The sequence below is a fragment of the Rhinolophus sinicus genome, linkage group LG01, assembly GCF_036562045.2.
Source record: "Rhinolophus sinicus isolate RSC01 linkage group LG01, ASM3656204v1, whole genome shotgun sequence".
NCBI classification, from domain to species: domain Eukaryota; kingdom Metazoa; phylum Chordata; class Mammalia; order Chiroptera; family Rhinolophidae; genus Rhinolophus; species Rhinolophus sinicus.
The window spans coordinates 106,905,003-106,923,625 of NC_133751.1; the positions used below are offsets into that span (position 1 = coordinate 106,905,003).

General features: G+C 40.0%; 1 protein-coding gene across 1 annotated transcript in view; it reads left to right on the forward strand.

Annotated features, from left to right (window-relative positions):
* PCOLCE2 (procollagen C-endopeptidase enhancer 2) overlaps positions 1-18,623 on the forward strand; it is a 72,614-nt gene that overhangs the window by 50,416 nt on the left and 3,575 nt on the right. Inside the window, exons 5-7 of the mRNA XM_019753573.2 lie at positions 475-611; positions 9,052-9,206; positions 14,385-14,468. Coding sequence (XP_019609132.1) covers positions 475-611; positions 9,052-9,206; positions 14,385-14,468 — 376 coding nt within the window. The remainder of the gene's footprint in view (positions 1-474; positions 612-9,051; positions 9,207-14,384; positions 14,469-18,623) is intronic.

Here is an 18,623-nt window from a genome sequence, read left to right on the forward strand (position 1 = left end):
GAAAGGGCAACAACTCTACCTACCCAAACACAAACTAATATTGGGTACATCTTAGATAATACTTTTAATTTCTATTAGTTTTCTTCTAGATATGAATGAAGTTGGGATGTAACTCCCCTTTCCACTCCAATGCATACCCAATTACAGCCTTAATGTAGGTTGCTAGGGTTACATAGTGTTTCCATACTTTCATAGCTGTAAGTGAACAGAACTCCTAAGTTTAAGATCTTAACTAGGGCTGATCTGGGGTTGAGATGATTTTTTGGAATGATTTAAAATTAAATAAAAAGAATACCACAAGAAATGTGAATAACACAGAAGAAATATGAAAACAAGAGAAAGTAATTGGAACAGAATGAATACGTTTTACAAGGAAAATCATGGTACCCTACAAATCTGGGGAGAGGAAGAATGCCATTTGAGATTATTCAGCAATGCTATTTTGATACTGCTAATGTTGTGCTTTCACCAAAGCTTATAGAATTAAAGTTTGAGAAGTTTGACGTTGAGCGCGACAACTACTGTCGATATGATTACATGGCTGTATTTAATGGTGGTGAAGTCAACGACGCCAAAAGAATTGGAAAGTATTGTGGCGATAGTCCGCCTGCGTAAGTAGCGCATATTTTATTCCATGAATATTTTAGTGAACCTACACTTGTTTCTTATTAAATTGCCCAGTTACATTTTATTTTCTGGAAGACTTCATGTTCTTGCTGTTTTGTTCACAAATATTTGCGGTCTATAACCATGGAATAGCCAACCCAGAAAGTAAGGCAACATTAACAAATGTAGAGAGGCCTGGACAGCCAAATAGATAAACAGAAGCAGGAGGGTGATGCCCAGGGACAGATTCTGAGCCAGGTACCTGGGAACATCACTGCCCTACAAGGGTGAAGTCAAGCATCAGAGTGGAATTGGGAAAATTCTGAGAACCAAACGGGGTGAGTACTGGGAATGCAGGCAAGAAAACCAGAAAGCTCACAAGAGATGCACCTGACTTTACGGGATCAGAGTTCTGTCCTGGATCCTTTGGAGCCTTGTGGGGCCTCCTCACTCACACTGTTGCTCAGTTTTTTGTGGAGTGAGCCTGAAAGATTCCGTGTATTTATCATTGAACGTTTATGGAGCTAAGAGCTCTGCCACTTCCCAGCTGTGTGACATGGGGCATGTTACTTTAATAATTAAGAATTTTTAATACAATTAAGTTAGTTATAATTTAACATTACTGTCACCAAACTGGACTTCAAAGGTGAATGTGTTGGAGAAAGGCTCGTTTCTAATGTCCTAATGATGTCCCTTGTATTCTTTTCCTATTGCTGCTATAAAATGAGTAGCTTAAAACAACACAGTTATTGTCTTATTTCTGCCGAGGTCAGAAGTGTGAAGTCAGTTTCACTGGGTAAAAATCAAAGTGTCAGCAGGCCTGTTTCCTTCTGGGAGCTCTGAGGGGAGAATCCGCTTCCTTGCCTTCTTACAGCTTCCAGAGGCTTTGTGTGCTTTGGCTGTGGCTCCTTCTTCGATCTTTTAAGAGCATCACTCCCATCTCTGCTTCTGTGTCGTCATGTTGCCTTCTCTTCTCTGGTAGTCAGCCATTCCTCTTATGGGACACTTGTGGTTACATGTAGGGCCCACCTAGATAATTCAGGACACTCTCTCCTTCTCAAAATCCTTAACTTAATCATCGCTGCAAGGCCCTTTGCATATTTGCATATAAGGTAAGACATTCATAGGTTCTAGGGATTAAAATATGGACATTATTCAGCCTACCACACCCTCCTTTATTCAAAGCCAGTATTTTCACCTCTATCCTACTCTGACCTCCTCATTTTGTCTCTTGAAACTTTCCTCTACCCAGTACTCCTTGTTTTTTCCATCTTCAGCTCTGCCTCCTTTTTAAAATTACTTCCTCATAACCTATAAACTTAAGTTATTCCAAATGAAAAAAAAAAAAAAACCACTCTCTCGACTCTCTATCCTGCTCTAGCTTTTTCTGCCATGTCTCTCCATCTCTTTATATCCAAATATTTAAAAAATAGTTTCAAGTTTCACTTTCTAGCAATATGGAAAATAAGCTACCCTTTAAAACCATCCTAGAATAAACACCAAACAATGTTTTTAAAGTTAAAAAACAAAACAAAACAAAACGAAAAAAACAATGCACTGCTGAATTGGAAAAAATCATCAGAAGTCAAAAATGATTAGAAGCCCAAATCCACAGAGATGAATCTGTACTCGAAGGTGACCTCTTCCTTCAGGACATGTGCCAGTTCTTGATAATCTAGAACTTCATTCTTAACAAACTGTGTTTGGGGACGGGAGACAAAGACCACAGCATAAAGAAGGGACCTATAGAAAGTGACACCAACGTGATTGAATTCTCCCCCCTCCCCAAGGTAGACAGTAAGGAGGATTGGCTGCTTTGGCCTCGGCTGTCAGTAAAGGGATGAAGAAGTAGTCTCCGATGAGAATTCCTAACCAAAAGCTAGTCGAGAGTTTGACGTTACAATTTACACTACCTGACTGTTCTAGAAAACCATAGTCAGTAATTTAGGTTAAAGAGTTTCCAATTTGGTAGCACCCACAGAGGCTGACAAAAGAAAACACAAATTCTCTGGAAGGATGCGTCTTAACTCAGGCTTTAAGGATGCCTATAAATAGAGTTTCAAGAAACATGAGTTTCCAATAAAAAAAATTGCAAAGGAGAAGCCAACGTAAACAAGAGTCTACAGAAACAAACAGTATAATCAGACCCACAGAGGGCATATATAGTAAAATAATGAGATACAGAATGTGCAATAAGTATGCTTAAAGAAATTCATGTAAAATATATTAATTGAGAGCCTACAAAGTGCAGGCTATTGTAAATATGACTAAGAAACAAGAGACTTTCAGAAATGATCAGACAGATTTAATAAAGAGCTTAATAGAATTTCCAAAGCTAGCCATAATAACTTAAACAAAAAACTTAATACATGTGTGAAATAGCTGATAAGACATAGATCCAGAAAGAATTAGGGAACCGAGAAATAGATGTGAAATAATTGCCTGGAATATAGCACAAAGAGCCAATGGCTGGAAAATACAAAGGCAAGGTTAAAAGTCACAGAGCTAGAGTGAAAGGATGTCATACACATTTCATCAGAGCTCCCTAATAAACATTAGGGAATGCAGGAAATTTAATATTTGAAGAAATAATAGCTGAGACTTTTCCAATAGGATGAAAGATATCAATTATCAAATTCAAGAAGTCAATAAATCCTAAGCAACAAATATATTACTATATCCATTCCTATATGTATTATAGTAAAACCACATAACAGCAGAGAAAGAAGATGTTGAAAACAGCAAGAGAGAAAACATAAATCATCACAATGGAAGTTAGACAATCTTAGAAGAATATCTTCAAAGTGCTGAGGCAAAATAACTTAAGCTTGAATTATTTACCCAAAAAAACCTCTCTTTTATGAATGTGGGTAAAATAAAGACCTTTTCAGTTAAACAAGAGCTGAGACTGTTTACTACCAACAGACTTCATTATGAACTTCAGGCAGCAAGCTAATGATTACAGAATAAAGGATTGAGATGCAGGAAGAAACACTGAGCAAAGATATTGGTGGTAAGAGTTGAAGGATTCCATGGTCCTCGTATTATTTGAGAATAGGGTGAAGATATTATAAAACTTGATAATATGCAAATATGGATGTCAAACTTAGGGTAACTTCTAGGAAAAGTAGAAATAGAGTCTTTAACTTCCAAAACAGTGAAGGAAAAACACAAAATGAGAAAAAAGTTTGATCCAAAAGAAAAGGGAATAAAGAGAAACATTAAAAAAGGTAGACCAAATAAAAAGCACAAAATAAAATATCGCTAGATGTATCTATAATCAAAGAAATGCAAGTGAATCAAATCATAAATGAAAAGACAAAGAGTGTTAGGCTGGATAACAAAGTAAAATCTAGTTGTATGCCATTTATAAGACACATTTCCCAAAAAATAAGAACACAGAGCATTTGAGAATAAAATGATAGAAAAAGATATTGGAAACAAATGCTGATTGAAAGAAAGCTGGCATACCTTTATTGATATCAAGAAAAAGTAAATTTTATAGAAAGTATTACTAGTAATAATTACTATATAATGATAAAAGGTGCAATTTAGCAGGGAGGTGTAATAATCATAAATTATATGGACATCAAAAATATATAAATAAATAAAAATAAATGAATAAAAATTAAAAGAGCATTATTATAGGAGGAGATTTTAAACACATCTCTTAATAACTGACAGATTAACTGTGGATTACAGAAAAATGGAAAATCAGGATACAGAAGATTTAAAAAACAATTACCAGGCTTGTTCTAATGGGTACAGAACACTGCATCCAACAACAGGAGAAAATACGTTTTTGTCAAGTAGAAAAATGAACACAGGAAAAAGAAAAAGCCAGAATTGGCAAATGATGATTTAAGAAATTTGATCTATAATTAGAAGTTATCAAGGGGGGAGATAAATAAGCCCAGATTGCTTTTCTCCATGAGTTCTAACAAATGTTTGAGAAACAGAATAATTTCAACACTACACAGTTTGTTCCAGAGGAAAATGGGGATTGTTCCACAACTAGTTTTATAAGGCTTGTAAAAATTGACAGCAAAACAAGGTAAGGAAGTACAAGAAAAGAGTATTAAAGACCAATCTCACTTATGAATGTGATGAAAAGTAAATCCTAAAAGAAAAATATTAGCAAGTCAAATCTAACAATGGATAAAATATACTCTCCGACCAGGAAGTTAAGTTTGGTTTGACTGTATTAAATCTATTCATTTTATACCTTATCAGATTACAGTGTGACTTGTAGATTTATGTTTTTATTTGTTGAAAACATTAATTTATTCAAGAATATCTTTTCTTAAATTGCTTGAATTTAAAAGTTTGTATTTTTAAAGAGATTATTTTAATAGCAACAAAAATATAAAATAATAATAAATGTAAAAAATCGTGTGCAAGGCATTAATAGAGAAAATTATAAAACCTTACTAAAAGATATTTTAAAAGGCCTAAATAAATGGAACTGTATACTATTCTCATGAATAGGAAGGATCAATACTGTTTTAAAAAATCAAAATTGGTTTTCCATTAAACCTGACAGTCTGATTCTAAAGTGTACGTGGAATAGCCAGGGGGTGGGACGGATGATATTCAGTTCTGAAGAAGAGCCTGGCGGGAGGATTTGTTTCACCACAATGGAGCCATATCAGAAAACTGTTGTAATTAAGACAGTGTGGTTTCATCAGAAGGATAGACAGATTGAGTAATGAAAACACCAAAGAGAGGCCAGAAACATCCATATGTGTCTGAAGATTGGGCACATCACAGAGACCCACAGGTCTGCAGGTAAAGGATGCCCTATTGCAAAGGAAGGTGGGAACAGTTTTTATTCATGTGAGAAAAATTGATTATATTCATATGTAATATCATACAAAACTCAATTATAGATGGATTGGGGACTTAACTGAGAAACTTGAATGAGAATTTCTGCTCATCAAAATACACTTTCAAGAGAGGGAAAAGAGAAGGCACAAAACAGAAGCAGATACTTGCAACACATTTATTTGACAAAGATCTAGGTGCCAGAATATATCAAGAAATCCTAAAAATTAATAAGGAAAAGACAACTCAATAGAAAAAACATGGGTAAAAGACATGAAAAGGCATTCCCAAAAGAAGAAAGCTGCACAGTGAATAATCTTTGAAAGGAGTATAAATTGTTACAACCACTTTGGAAGTCAGTTTGGCATCATCTAATAAAGGGGAAAACGAGCATATACCTTGTGGCCTGGCATAGAGCACATACCCCATCCTCCTGGTGTGCCCACTACGGACACGTCTGCCCACGTGCACCACAAGACAGACACAAGAATGTTCTCAGCAATATTGTTTGTAACTGGGCTGGGGGAGTAAACAGCCAGATGTTTATCAACAAGAGAATAGTTCAATTGTGTTGTAGCACACACTACACAGCCGTGAAAATAGTGGATGACTCTCACCGTTATAATGTTGAGGGTGAAAAAAGTAACAGAAAACTACATGCGATACCCTTTCATTTATATAAAGTTTAAAAGCATGCAAACCTATACAATACATTGTTTAGTGATGCATATGTGTTGGTAAATCTATAGATAAAAGAAAGAAAAGATTAAGCACAAAATTCAGAGCAGTGGTTGCCTCCATGCGGATAGGGGTCGGGGAGGAACCGGAGGGGGTGATAAGCGCTACTCACTTCTGAAGAGTTTGTCTGGAATAGCTTGATTGCCTGCCATCAGCTAACACTTTCACCAGAGGAATATTTTCCCATAGTCAGAGTATTTCTGGGGTGGGGCAGTGTAGAAAGTGAGAAAACCTGTTTGGGGAGGGTTCTCCATTAAAGGTATGACTAGAAGGAGTGTCGTTGGGTGGTGGGACATCACCTTACCACCCCCGTGTCTGGTTCAGTGCAGTATCAACATCACTGAATTCAGTTCACAAACATTTCCGACGCCGCTGCCACGTGGTGGGCTGTGTTAGGTACCAGGAACAGAAAGATACATTCAGACAAAGGTAAGGAGTGGGAGGGAGTGAAAAGAAACAAAGCAGATTGGTAAATTGGCACAGGGCTGTCCTGGTTGAATTTCTGATGAGGAGTCCTTTGGTCCAGTCAGGACAAGTGGTGCAGAGGTCAGAGGAGGTTTGTTGGAGGACACGGTGCTTCTTGAATCTGAGTCTTGAAGGAAGAGTTGGAGTCAGAGGCAGAAGGGAGGAGAGACTTACTCCACTCAGAGGGAGCTCCGTTCATACAGATGCACAGGAGCGATACATGCTATTCCTGAGCCTACACCTTGAGTTAAGGCCTAGAGAGAGAGAGGAGGCTGGAGGGTTGGGTCTGGTTCCATGTCCTGCAGACATTGGAGCCCTCCAAGAGCATTTAGGCAGGAAGTGACAGGACCAGTGCCCCTAGAACCCCCATCTTAGACACGATGAGCAGGGAGGCAGGTTAGGAGGTTGTAGCAGTGGTCCAGGTAAAGTCAAGGAGGTAGGGACGGGTGCAGAGGTGAAGAGAAGGATGTGGATCAGGAACTATTCGGGAGGCAATGTTGGCGGGACATGGTGGTTGAATGACCTAAGTGATTGAAGAAGAGGAAGACGGATGACAAAGTAGAGACAGGCGACAGTGCTGGCTGTACAATAAGAAACATCCCCAATCCATTCCCAGGACTTGCCAGGGTGGAGTGGATCCGACTGAGATTTCCTCTCGCCTTTCTAGTGATTTGTAACATTACTTTGTGAAGCCACACTTGGCCCTCAGTACATTATGGCACTGTGATTCTGTCACATTCACGCTAAAGCTCAGCAGCAGCATAACAAAAATAGGACTGGGTTACGAAAATACTCTTCCTTGAGAAAATTCAGTTTCCGATATATGCTTCCAAGATTAGTTCATAGAAAAGGCAATGAATGATCACTATAATTATAGCATCCTGGCTAGAAGGCTGGCCTGGTTGTGTCTTAAGGTTTCCTTTGGGGCTTATAATAACTGCTTTTTGTAATTTTATCATTTAAACAAGAGTAACATTTTGTTTGTAATTGTAGTTGAAAATTGTGTTTCATGCACACTGTTGGTATTTAAGTATTTAATGGAATGTGTTTTCAAAAGCAAGGCAGATTATTTCTGTTAAAGGCTGGATTCTCGGAAGCATTATTTAAATGACTTTGGTCACTTTTGTGACCAGAAATCTTAATGTAGGTCACGAAGCTCGCTCTGTGGTTTTCCCCTGTCCCTTGGCTCAGAAGGTAATAACCTTCAGGGCAGAAAACATCTTGCATTTTTTCTTACTGATTGGGTCAAGTACAGATCTGCCTTCCCTTCTACCCACCCCCACTCAATGTAGCTGAAGTTGCCTCATCATTTGCTGTCGGTGATGCCTAAGATGTGGTTCGGACCAGAGAAGATGCCTCAAAAGAGGGCTTTAGTCAAACCATCAATTAACTCAATTAAATAACTTGTTTAATTTTTCCACTTCTGAATTAGTTTTTAAATAGATTAGCCAAACAGCATTTTTACCATTGTTTAAATAATAATATCAAAAGCTTAAATGAAACTACGGTCTTTAATATAGTTATCCCCTGAGATTTGGAAGAGCTTCTGAGCCTCAGTTATTATTGCCACTAAATTTTTAGTACCCACTAACCAGCAAGCCCCTAATACAGCTTTAACATTAGAGTTTTTAATGATTTCGTCATGACCACCAAAACAAAATAATCGCTTTCTCCTCCATAGCATTCTGCTACCCATATTATAAACAGAAATATTTCCATTACAGGCATGCATAAAAAACTCTCATTAAAAATGGAATGGAAGTCCCGTTAAACCCTGCATGGCTTTCTTATCCCCGGGGGACCGGCCTGCTAAGATAAACCCTTGGGGCTGTGTCTTCACAAGGCCTGGGAATTTGCTTCTCAAATTTCTCCGTCTGGTTCTGCATGGTCAGCGTCCCTAGCTCCCCAGGCCAGCAACGACCCAGAGTCTTCATTCAAAGAAGCTTATGGTACCCAAGACTGGACAAACCCTGAGGTGCTTGTGAAGAACCAGCCACGGTTTCCATGTTTACTTTACTCCCAATGTTTGCCACAGTCTCTCGAGTCACTTGGTGCTGGGTTCATATTCTGATTCTCCTGCATACTCGCTGTAGGGCCTTGAGCAAATCACTTGAACTCTCTGAACTTCAGTTGCTTATTCCATGAAAAGGAGATAGTAATAGGGTTGTTATGCAAAATTCGACAGTTTGCGGAAAGTACAGTGCCTAACTGAACAAGCACTCAGTAAATGTTAGATATTAGCATTAATATTGAGCAGATTTAGCCTTTCACCTTTTAAAAGTATTTTAGCTCTTAAGTTTAAACAAATAGTAATCTATTGTCAGAAGTTATTGGAAATCCATAAAATGCTACATTTCAGAGAGGTGTCGCTTAAACTTTAAAATGTGTATTTATTTAAACATGTTTTCCTTCTTTTAGGCCAATTTTATCTGAGAGAAATGAACTTCTCATTCAGTTTTTCTCAGACTTAAGTTTAACTGCAGATGGATTTATTGGTCACTACAAATTCAGGCCAAAAAAATTACCTACAACTACAGCACCACCTGTTACTACCACATTCCCTGTAACTACAGGTAAGTGTTTCTGTTTTGAAGTTTGTACACAAACTTAAGGAGTATAACAAAAATTCTTTTGAAGGAAAAAATAATTAAGAGGAAGATACTTGAAACTAAAGTAAGTTAAATAAGACGCAAACTTATGTAAGAGAATAATGACTCCATTGAAAGAAAAATATAAGGTGTAAGAATAATAATAAGGTATTAATTTTTAAATGTCATCTAAGAAAATTACGACCATTTAAAAATTACTAGGAACCCTATTAGAGGCACAGATCATTACGAGTCTTATTTTTCTTTTCTGGCACTTATAAAATCAAGCTTTTATTTTTATTACATAGAATTGTAGTATTTTAGGTTAAAGTTCTAGGGCCTTGATACCTACCTGTTTTCACATCTGCCAGTATTTGATTTGGGCTTTTCTTTTTCTTCGCTCCAAAATGTGTCATACAAAATATATTATTTTTTCAAAATGGAGTTAATCATACAAAGATATTCGACGTATTACACAAGCCACTTTAAAAGCTCTCGTCTGGGGCATGATCTAAGAAATGGAGATGTTGGAGTGGGTCCCTTTAGATCTAGTCTCTACATCCTGTCCGCTCCACCCACTGGGATTTCAGGCCACAGAGCTCAAAATCTAAATCCAGGGAGGAGAAAACAGATGGGAAGGAAGGATCTAGGGTTAAGATATGCAATAGGCTGAAATAAGCCCAACTGTATGGCCCACCGTTTCCTGTGTTTACCGTTGATAGGGCTGTCCTTAGTACAGGCACTTAAGGGAAAAGCTGATTTTTCTGAGCACTCCCCAAGTGTGCCACCTGGTGGCCTGGAAGTGTACTGCCTCATGCTAAGGCAGTATTTCTCCAGCTCATCTCAGTGGACCCTGGTTGTCCTTATTCTTTCCAGTGAATTATCTGGTCACACCCATGGTGCTTACTGGTTCCCCAGCTTTTATCTCCAGTCCTAAACTTTCTCTGAAATTACAAACTTGGGTTTGTAATTATCTCCTAGAGTTTTACAACTGCTAAACATGTCAATTAAAACACATGAAGCTCAACTTGTTTTTATCACACTGTTTTCTGCCTCAAACCTGCCTCAAACAGGCGGAGACCTGTTTGGCCCACAGCATCAGTAGCCACACTTCCTCTCGCTTACCTCCCCGCTGCATGCCCCACCACACACACAGAGCAGACCATGTTGTTCTCCCCCTTAAATTCATCGTCTGCACCTGTGCCACACAATACAGTAGCCACTATTGAGCACTTGAAATGTGGCTAGTGATACACGGGAACTGAAATTTGAATTTAACTTTAAAACCTTGTGTGGCTAGTGATTGCCATATTGGGCAGCACAGGAGCCTACCTCCTCCACACGGCATGGAAGACCTTTCACACTTCCTCCTCAGCCTCTTCTTAGCTTCATCTTTCATCCCTACCACCTCTCTCTTTATGCTTCAAGTATTTTGAATTTTATCCTAAGTGTGGAGGCAGCTGTTGATGGATTTAAACAGAGCTCAGGGTTAGATTCACACTATGAAGATGGCTGTGGCCGCTGGGAGGTGAATGGAGTGTGGGGGTCAAAAGGCTCCGTAGGTTCTCGTGGTTGTCCCAGTGACAGAAACACAGAGGCAGTCAAGAGACGCTGACCTCTGTGTAAGCCAAGGGCTTTGGGAGACACTGACAGGGCTTGGTGATGGATTGGACTAGGGAGATCGGGGAGGTATCAGGAATGCCCCCCAGGTGCCTGGCTGGCAAAACCCAGGGGATCATGTTACCATTCACTAAAGTCGAGAACTGGGTTTAGGGGTAGATTCGTAAGTTAAGCCATGACCTTGTTGAGTTTTAAGTGTCTGTGAGACACAAATGGAGATGTCATGTGGACAGTTACATCTATGGACCTCCAGACCAGAAGAGGGATTTAATCAAGATATTTAAATGTGAGAGTCATCAACACATACATGGTAGATACCATGATCCAGAATGAGATTGCCTAGAGAGAGGTTAGGGTTAAAAAAAAAGAGAAGGGCTGGAATTAAATCTTTATAACTACAACATTTTAAAAAGGAGGAGGGAAGAAAGCCAGGAGCAGGTGTCATGGAAGCCAGGGAAGAGAATATTTTAAGAAGGAAACGGTCAGTAGAGCCATGTTGATGAGACTTCAAATAGGGAAGGCTTAAATTGTTCCCATTTGATTTCATGACATGGAGGTTACTGGAGTCCCTAGCAACTCAGCATGAGTTGTGTAAGTGAGGTTGTGTAGGCAGAAGCCAGATAGGATGGGCTGAAGGGTGTGTGGAAAAAGGTGAAGAAATTGAGACAGTTACTTCCAGCAACTCATTCCACAGGTTTGGCCCTAAAGAGGGAGAGAGGCTTGAGTGTCTGGAACAAGTTAAAGCTGATGGGAAGTCACCAGCAAAGGAGGAAATATTATCAGACTGAAGGAATAAACTGAGGAGGAAATTTCTACAAAGATGGAAAGGTGTGACCTCTAGAGGACTCACAGATGGACAGACATTAGACCAGATGTGGGGTATCTTCTTTCAGAGGAGGAAACAAAGAGAGGGGGTACAGAAAAAGACAACTCAGAGGTTTGGTGATGATCTTGGGGACATTTTCTTCTATGATCTCTGTTCTCTCTAGAAAATAGGCAAGGTAACCTGCTAAGAAAAGGAGGATGGGGAACTGGGGGGTTAGAGAAAGAATGTGAAAACGGCTGTGGAAATTGGAGAGTGAGTTGATGCACTAAACAGCTTGTCACTTTGATGAGGATCTGAGTGCAGGCACAGAGAAAACAAGCTACTACAGGACATAGACAGGGTTGAAGGACAGAGGGGAAGGAGTTTAAGGTTTTGTCAAGAAAATGACTGAGATAATGGACTGTGGAAACTAAGCGGAATAGCCAAGGAAGTAAAGATGGGCCAGAGTTGATGGATGGGGGAAAATGAGAGGTCAGTGTGTTGAACCTCTAAAGATGGGGGGCTGGGGATGTAGTCATGAGAGTAAATAAATAAGTAAGCTTGAAGAAGAGGAGGCTGTACTGGATATGAGGATGTCTAAATTTGAGACATTGGTGACTAAGGACTTTAGTAGGAGGACATGTGAGCCTCCCTCTGAGATGGAGCAGAGGGAAAGTCTCTGGGAAGGATGACGTCCCAACACTGAGAAAGATCATCCACAATGAGGGTGGACCCACCAAGATGGTCACAGGAGCACGCAGAGAGGAAGGCTGAGAACCAGATGCCACGCTGGGGAGTACAGGGCGGTAGAGAGATGACGTAGGATGAGGAGGGTCAGGGTGGTATAGCTGATGACTGCAGGGCAGGAAGCAGGGATCTATCCAAGGGAGAGAGGGAACAGTGAGAGACACCTACCCAACTTCCAGAGTGATGTTATGAGGCTGAGAAGGAGCTGGTTTCCAGTGGTCCATGTAGAAGGGTGCCCTTTCATCAGACACGACAACCACTAATGCCACTACTTTTTGACTCAGTTAATTAGGTAGATTGGGGTTTCCAACTTCTGGTATAATGTTCCTTCTAAATGTTTACTGAGCTCTTTCTCCTTAAAAAAAAGAAAGTGTGTGTGTGTGTGTGTGTGTGTGTGTGTGTGTGTGTGTATTTAAGCCATTATATATATTTTAACATTAAATTGTATATATTTTAATATTGTAATCCACTTCAGACCTCTTTTGGAGTTAAATAGGGGTACAAATTAAGAGCAAATAAATAAATAATAAATTTCCAGAAGAGTCAGTATTAGAAGGGCATATTAGAAGGGCAATATTACAATTGCAAATTCTTACCCAACAAGTACAACTCTGTTACAGTTTTTTTTAAAATTTTATTAGTTTCCAGTGCATAAGACAAAGCAATACTTAGACGTTTATCAGTTATATCCCTCACACTGTGTGAACCCCCCTCCCCCCATCCACTATCCCTCTGACATCGCACAGAGCCATTACATTTCCACTATCTCTATTCCTAATGCTGTACTCCGCTTCCTGTAACCATATATATATATTATAGTTGGCATTCAGTATTGTTCAGCTTCAGGTGTACTGTGCAGAGATCAGGCACCTACATCATCCCTGAGGTGGTCTCCCAAATGGGACACATGTCCATTGGATACCCTACAACATCTTTACATTATTGATTATGTTCCCCAAATTAATTTTCAAAACCCCGTGGCCATCTTGTGGTTACCGACTATTTTCTAAACCCCTCACCTTCCCCCTTATCCCCACCCCCCGCCCCTCTAGCAACCCTCTGTTATAGTTGTTTTGTTTAGTTTGTCGTAGGAGATGACCACATATAAGTGAATAATTAGCCATTATTTTTGAAACATTTTTAATGATGATAATGAGGATTAAATATTTTCATTTTGTTAACCCATGGTTTCTCAACCTTGGCACTGTTAACATTTTGGGCCAGATAATTTGTTGCTGTTGGGCACTGTCCTGTTCATTATAGGATGTTTGGCAACATCTCTGGAATCTGTCCACTAGATGCTCGTTGCACCTCTTCATGTGACAACCAAAACCATTTCCAGACATTGTCAAATGAGAACCACTACATTTATCTATTTAGCTTTACTTTTCAGTCGGTCTACTTCTCAGTTCTTAATATCCTTATAGGCAGTGACACGCTCAACATAAATGGTTAGTAATTGGTTACATCTAATTACAAATATAACACACTTTATACATGAGTGGTGTTTTTAAAAAACTTGTACTACTCACATTTAGGCAACTGCACATTTTAAATGCACCACAAAAGCTCTCTCTATCCTCAGGGGTTACACCATAGGATGCCCTGCGTAGAGTGAGGAATTAACCTATACTTTCTGAGGTCATATTTGTTGTACTGGGTTTTTCTAAGCAGGACACATGGAGACTATGTCTATTTTTAGTTGTAGTGTTAGTTAAATGTAAAGAAAGAAGAGAAGAGGGCTAAATTTGGGTTATCTTTGATCTCAGGTTTAAAATTCAGCAGAGGGTATTGAGTTACGCTGAGGAAATTGGAACAGTATTGGTAGTGTGAAGGATTTCTTTTGCATGCTTTTTAATTATTTCATTGCAATGATAGGTTAGTGGCTTGGGGAAATACATGGTAATTTTAAATTGATAGATTTATATCTAAGTATCAATTATACTTGAATTCATTTTCCTCAATCTTATATCTTTCTTCTTTGAATTAAGGTTTAAAACCCACCGTAGCCCTGTGTCAACAAAAGTGTAGATGGACGGGGACTCTGGAGAGCAATTATTGTTCAAGTAACTTTGGTAAGAAATAAAACCCAGTCTTTTCTCTTTAATAAGAAACTTGAGACTGCATGCTTAGTCTCACAGGAATCGCCATGAATGTGATGGTAAAGGGTCAGTTACACTCTTCATTTACCCAAGAAAATATTTTCCTACACACTAAGGTATGTTGACTTGTACTGTTCAAAGTGTTAGATTTCACAACTGAGAAAAACGTGCATACAGAAAATACATTATTTCCCCATACACTTAATTTGAATCCCGGTACATGGTACTGCTACTCTGTATTCTGGATGGTTCAGTATTCCTGAAAAAAACCTGTATACTTTTTTCCTCACATATTTTTCACGTACTGAATATTTTTTTACACATCTATAATTCAAATTAAGTAAATTAGAAACATATCCAAGCCTCTCTCACAAGAAATTCAAGTATTTCCTTTTTAGTGTCCTTCCAAGGTATTAAATAAAAACTTGGAAATCTGAAATCCACTTGGAAACTCTTATAAATTAGAACCTGAGGAGATATTACCTAATGACTTAGAATTTCTAAGAGCTTTTTCCCATAAAAAATAATTACACTTTGTGTGGAAAGCACTCAAGAGCAAAAGATACCAAATTTAATTATGTTAGTTATTTTCAAAAGGAACATTTAAGAAAGGTTATCAGGGGGAGAGATCCAAGATGGTAGAGTAGATAAACACAGTGCCTGCTTCCTTCCATGAACAAATTAAAATTACAACTAAATTATAGAACAATCAGCTGGGAGAACCCTCTGAAGTCTGGCTGAACAGAAGTTTTATAACTAAGGATATAAAGAAGGAGTCACATCGAGACTGATAGGAGGGGCAGAGATGAGAAACAGTCTAGCCCCAAACCTCCGTGTGGTGGTTGAGAATCAGGAGGGCTATCTCAGCCATGGAGGTCCCCCCTGGAGGAACAGACGGTCCCAGCATCACACCACGTTCCCCAGCCCAGAGTACTGGTGCAGGAAGAGGAGACCCCACAACATCTGGCTGTGAAAAACAGTGAAGATTCTGACCATCCAGGTTAGAAAGAAGGCTGCAGGAAACCCTCTTAAAGGGCCCATGCACAGACTCATTCCCAGGCAGTCATCATGGGCTCTGGGGGCGGGCGGGGGGGTAATGGTGACTGGGGTGTGTTGGAGACATACGGGAAGCAGACTGAGGTGTGTAACTTTGGGGCAAAGGCTGAAGATGGTCACCATTTTCCATGTGAGGTATTCTCCTCCCAAGCAGCCAGAAGAAAGGCACCGTCTTTTCTATGTTGACCCTCCTGCCCAGGCCAAATCTGAATCTGAGTTGGTCTGGAGAGCTCCACTGGGACCCCACCCCACCCAACTGCCCCAATGCTGGAGGCACTTTCTCTGCGAGCAGCCAACCCCACCCATGTTGCACTCATTCTCGGAAAACTATCAGAGTCCGGGACCCCAGGGGGGCAGCAGCTGACCTCAATGTGCTCGTCACTCCAGACTGAGCACTGGCACCAAACCAGAGTCTACATTAACTTGGTGACCACAACTCTTCCCACTTTGGTGACTCCCTGAGACCCTTGCATACCGCACAAGGCTTTATCAGTGACTGAACCGTAAGGGAGCTGGCAGGTGGCAGCTGGTCTCAGGGTATCTTGTCTTTTGGCAGAGCTACCCCAGGCCCGGGACGGGTTGCAGCCATCCTCTGTTCACAGTGTGGCCTGTCCCATGTGCCTCCAACTTTAGCACAGGCAGTGAACAACCGCGGATCGCTCTGTAGCGCCTACCAGCTAGTCCTTGGCCAGTCACAGGCAGTGGGTGACCTGGGTCTGCACTAGAGTCCCTCCCAAGAGGCCCCAGAACCAACATACTTGGAGGTTGGCTTCAGACCACAGCAGAAACACTGACCAATTAGTCCCATAAGCAGAGACACACAAAGGGAGGTCTCAACAGGCACCAGAGCCCCCTGGGGTGAATCCCACTCAGTGAGGTAAGCCCCCCAGCACAGCAGCCTATAGCTGTGGATGTGGACAAACCCCACAGCCAGTCAGCCTGAGGACCAATACCACCCACTGACATGCCATTAGCGATTAAGGCTCAATTATAACAAAAGGGCACACACAACTCTTAGAATGGACACTCCTGCAGCTCCCAGCACAGGTGGCCAGGGAGATTGTGCCAGGGCACCTACTACAGAAGGCCACCTGGCCAGTACTAGGAGACATAGCAGCTCTACCTCATACATAGAAACAAACACAGAGGCAGCCAAAATGAGGAAACAAAGAAATACATTCCAAATGAAAGAACAGGAGAAAACTCCAGAAAAAGAAATAAACAAAATAGAGGTGAGAAACCTACCAGGGACAGAGTTCAAAACCATGGTTATAAGGTTGCTCAAGGAACTTAGTGAGAACTTCAACAAAGTGATAGCAAGCATAAAAAAGGACATAGAAACCATAAAACAAAACAAAAAAGTAAGTTTACTTCTTTACAGAAGTAAAGACTATAATAACAGAAATGAAGACTGCACTAGAAGGAATCACCAGCAGACTAGATGACGCAGAGGACTGAATCAGTGATTTGGAGACAAAGTAGCAGAAAACACCAACTGGAATAGCAAAAAGAAAAAAGAATCCAAAAAAAATGAGGTTAGTTTAAGAGACCTCTGGGACAACATCAAGCGTAACAACATTCACATCATAGGGGTACCAGAAGGAGAAAAGAGAAAGCAAGGGATTGAGAACCTATTTAAAAAAATAATGACTGAAAACTTACCTAACCTGGCAAAGAAAATAAACATACAAGCCCAGGATGCTCAGCGAGTCCCAAACAAGATGAACCTAAACAGGCCCACACCCAGACACATCATAATTAAAATGGCAAAGGTTAAAGACAAAGAGAGGATCCTAAAGTAGTAAGAGAAAGGCAACTAGTAACTTACAAGAGGGCTCTTGTAAGAGCCCTTACAATTTTAAAAGACTGTCAGCTGATTTCTCAACAGAAACTTTGCAGGCCAGAAGGGACTAGCAGGAAATATTCAAAGTGATGAAAAGCAAGGACCTAACAAGCAAGGTTACTTACCCAGCAGAACTATCATTCAGAACCAAAGGACAGATAAAGAGCTTCCCAGACACGAAATGATTGCTGGATTTATCATGGCAGTCACTTCTTTAGATATATAAATGTTTGATAACTAAATGTTGAATAATTAGTTTCATGTACCCATGAAACTGATATAATATTGTATGTTAGCTATATTTTTAATGAAAATCTTTTTAAAAAATAATCATGGGGATGTAAAGTACAGCATAGAGAATAGTCAGTAATGTTGTAACAACTATGTGTAGTGCCAAGTAGGTACTACAGGGGGATCACTGTGTAAATTTTATAAATGTCTAATAAATTATATAAATGTTATACATCTGAAACTATTATAAAATAATACAGAATGTCAGCTGTAACTGAAAAAAAATATTTTTTTTAAAAAAGAACAGTTTTATCAGGAAAAGAAAATTACTCTAGTCTAAATAGGTTATCGCAAACCAAAGGGCCTCCCAGAGAGGCTTTGCTTCCTTTTTCTGTGCCTTGATGTGGTACCTGTCTGGAGCCCAGACGAACTATGTTGCAGTAACATGAAGTCCCAAATCCTACTGGAGTTTGCATGCTCACATTCAAGTAACTGGCATAAAAATGAAAACAATAGCACCAGGTGTCATAGCCACCACCTCCAATTCAGTCTTCTGTAGGAGGTGCTTAAGGAAATCTCCCTCCCTGTCCTTTGGAGCTGCCTGATTCCTCCTGGCTACAGACTGACATTTTGCAGGGAACACTCATCACCAGGAATCAAAGTAAGGTGATAAGAATTCTGATTTTAAGAGCTTTGCACACTACAGAAGCAATGAATTCTCACTTTACCCTGAAAAGCTCATTCAGCCAAGTCCAAAACTTTCTTTATTCCACTGTGACTCACTTACATGGCAAAATGACCACATACTATCACCAGTGGCCTGTTGGTTCTCAGCCGGCATTGGTAACACTCGTCTAGAGGCGGTTTTTGGTTGTCACAATAACTAGGGAGAGTTATTTGTTTTTCTGGGCAGGCAGGCTCCTAAAACCATCATTCAGTGCAAGTCCTGCACCACGCAGAACTGTCCCACCAAAGTGCCAGAAGCACGCCTTGGAGAA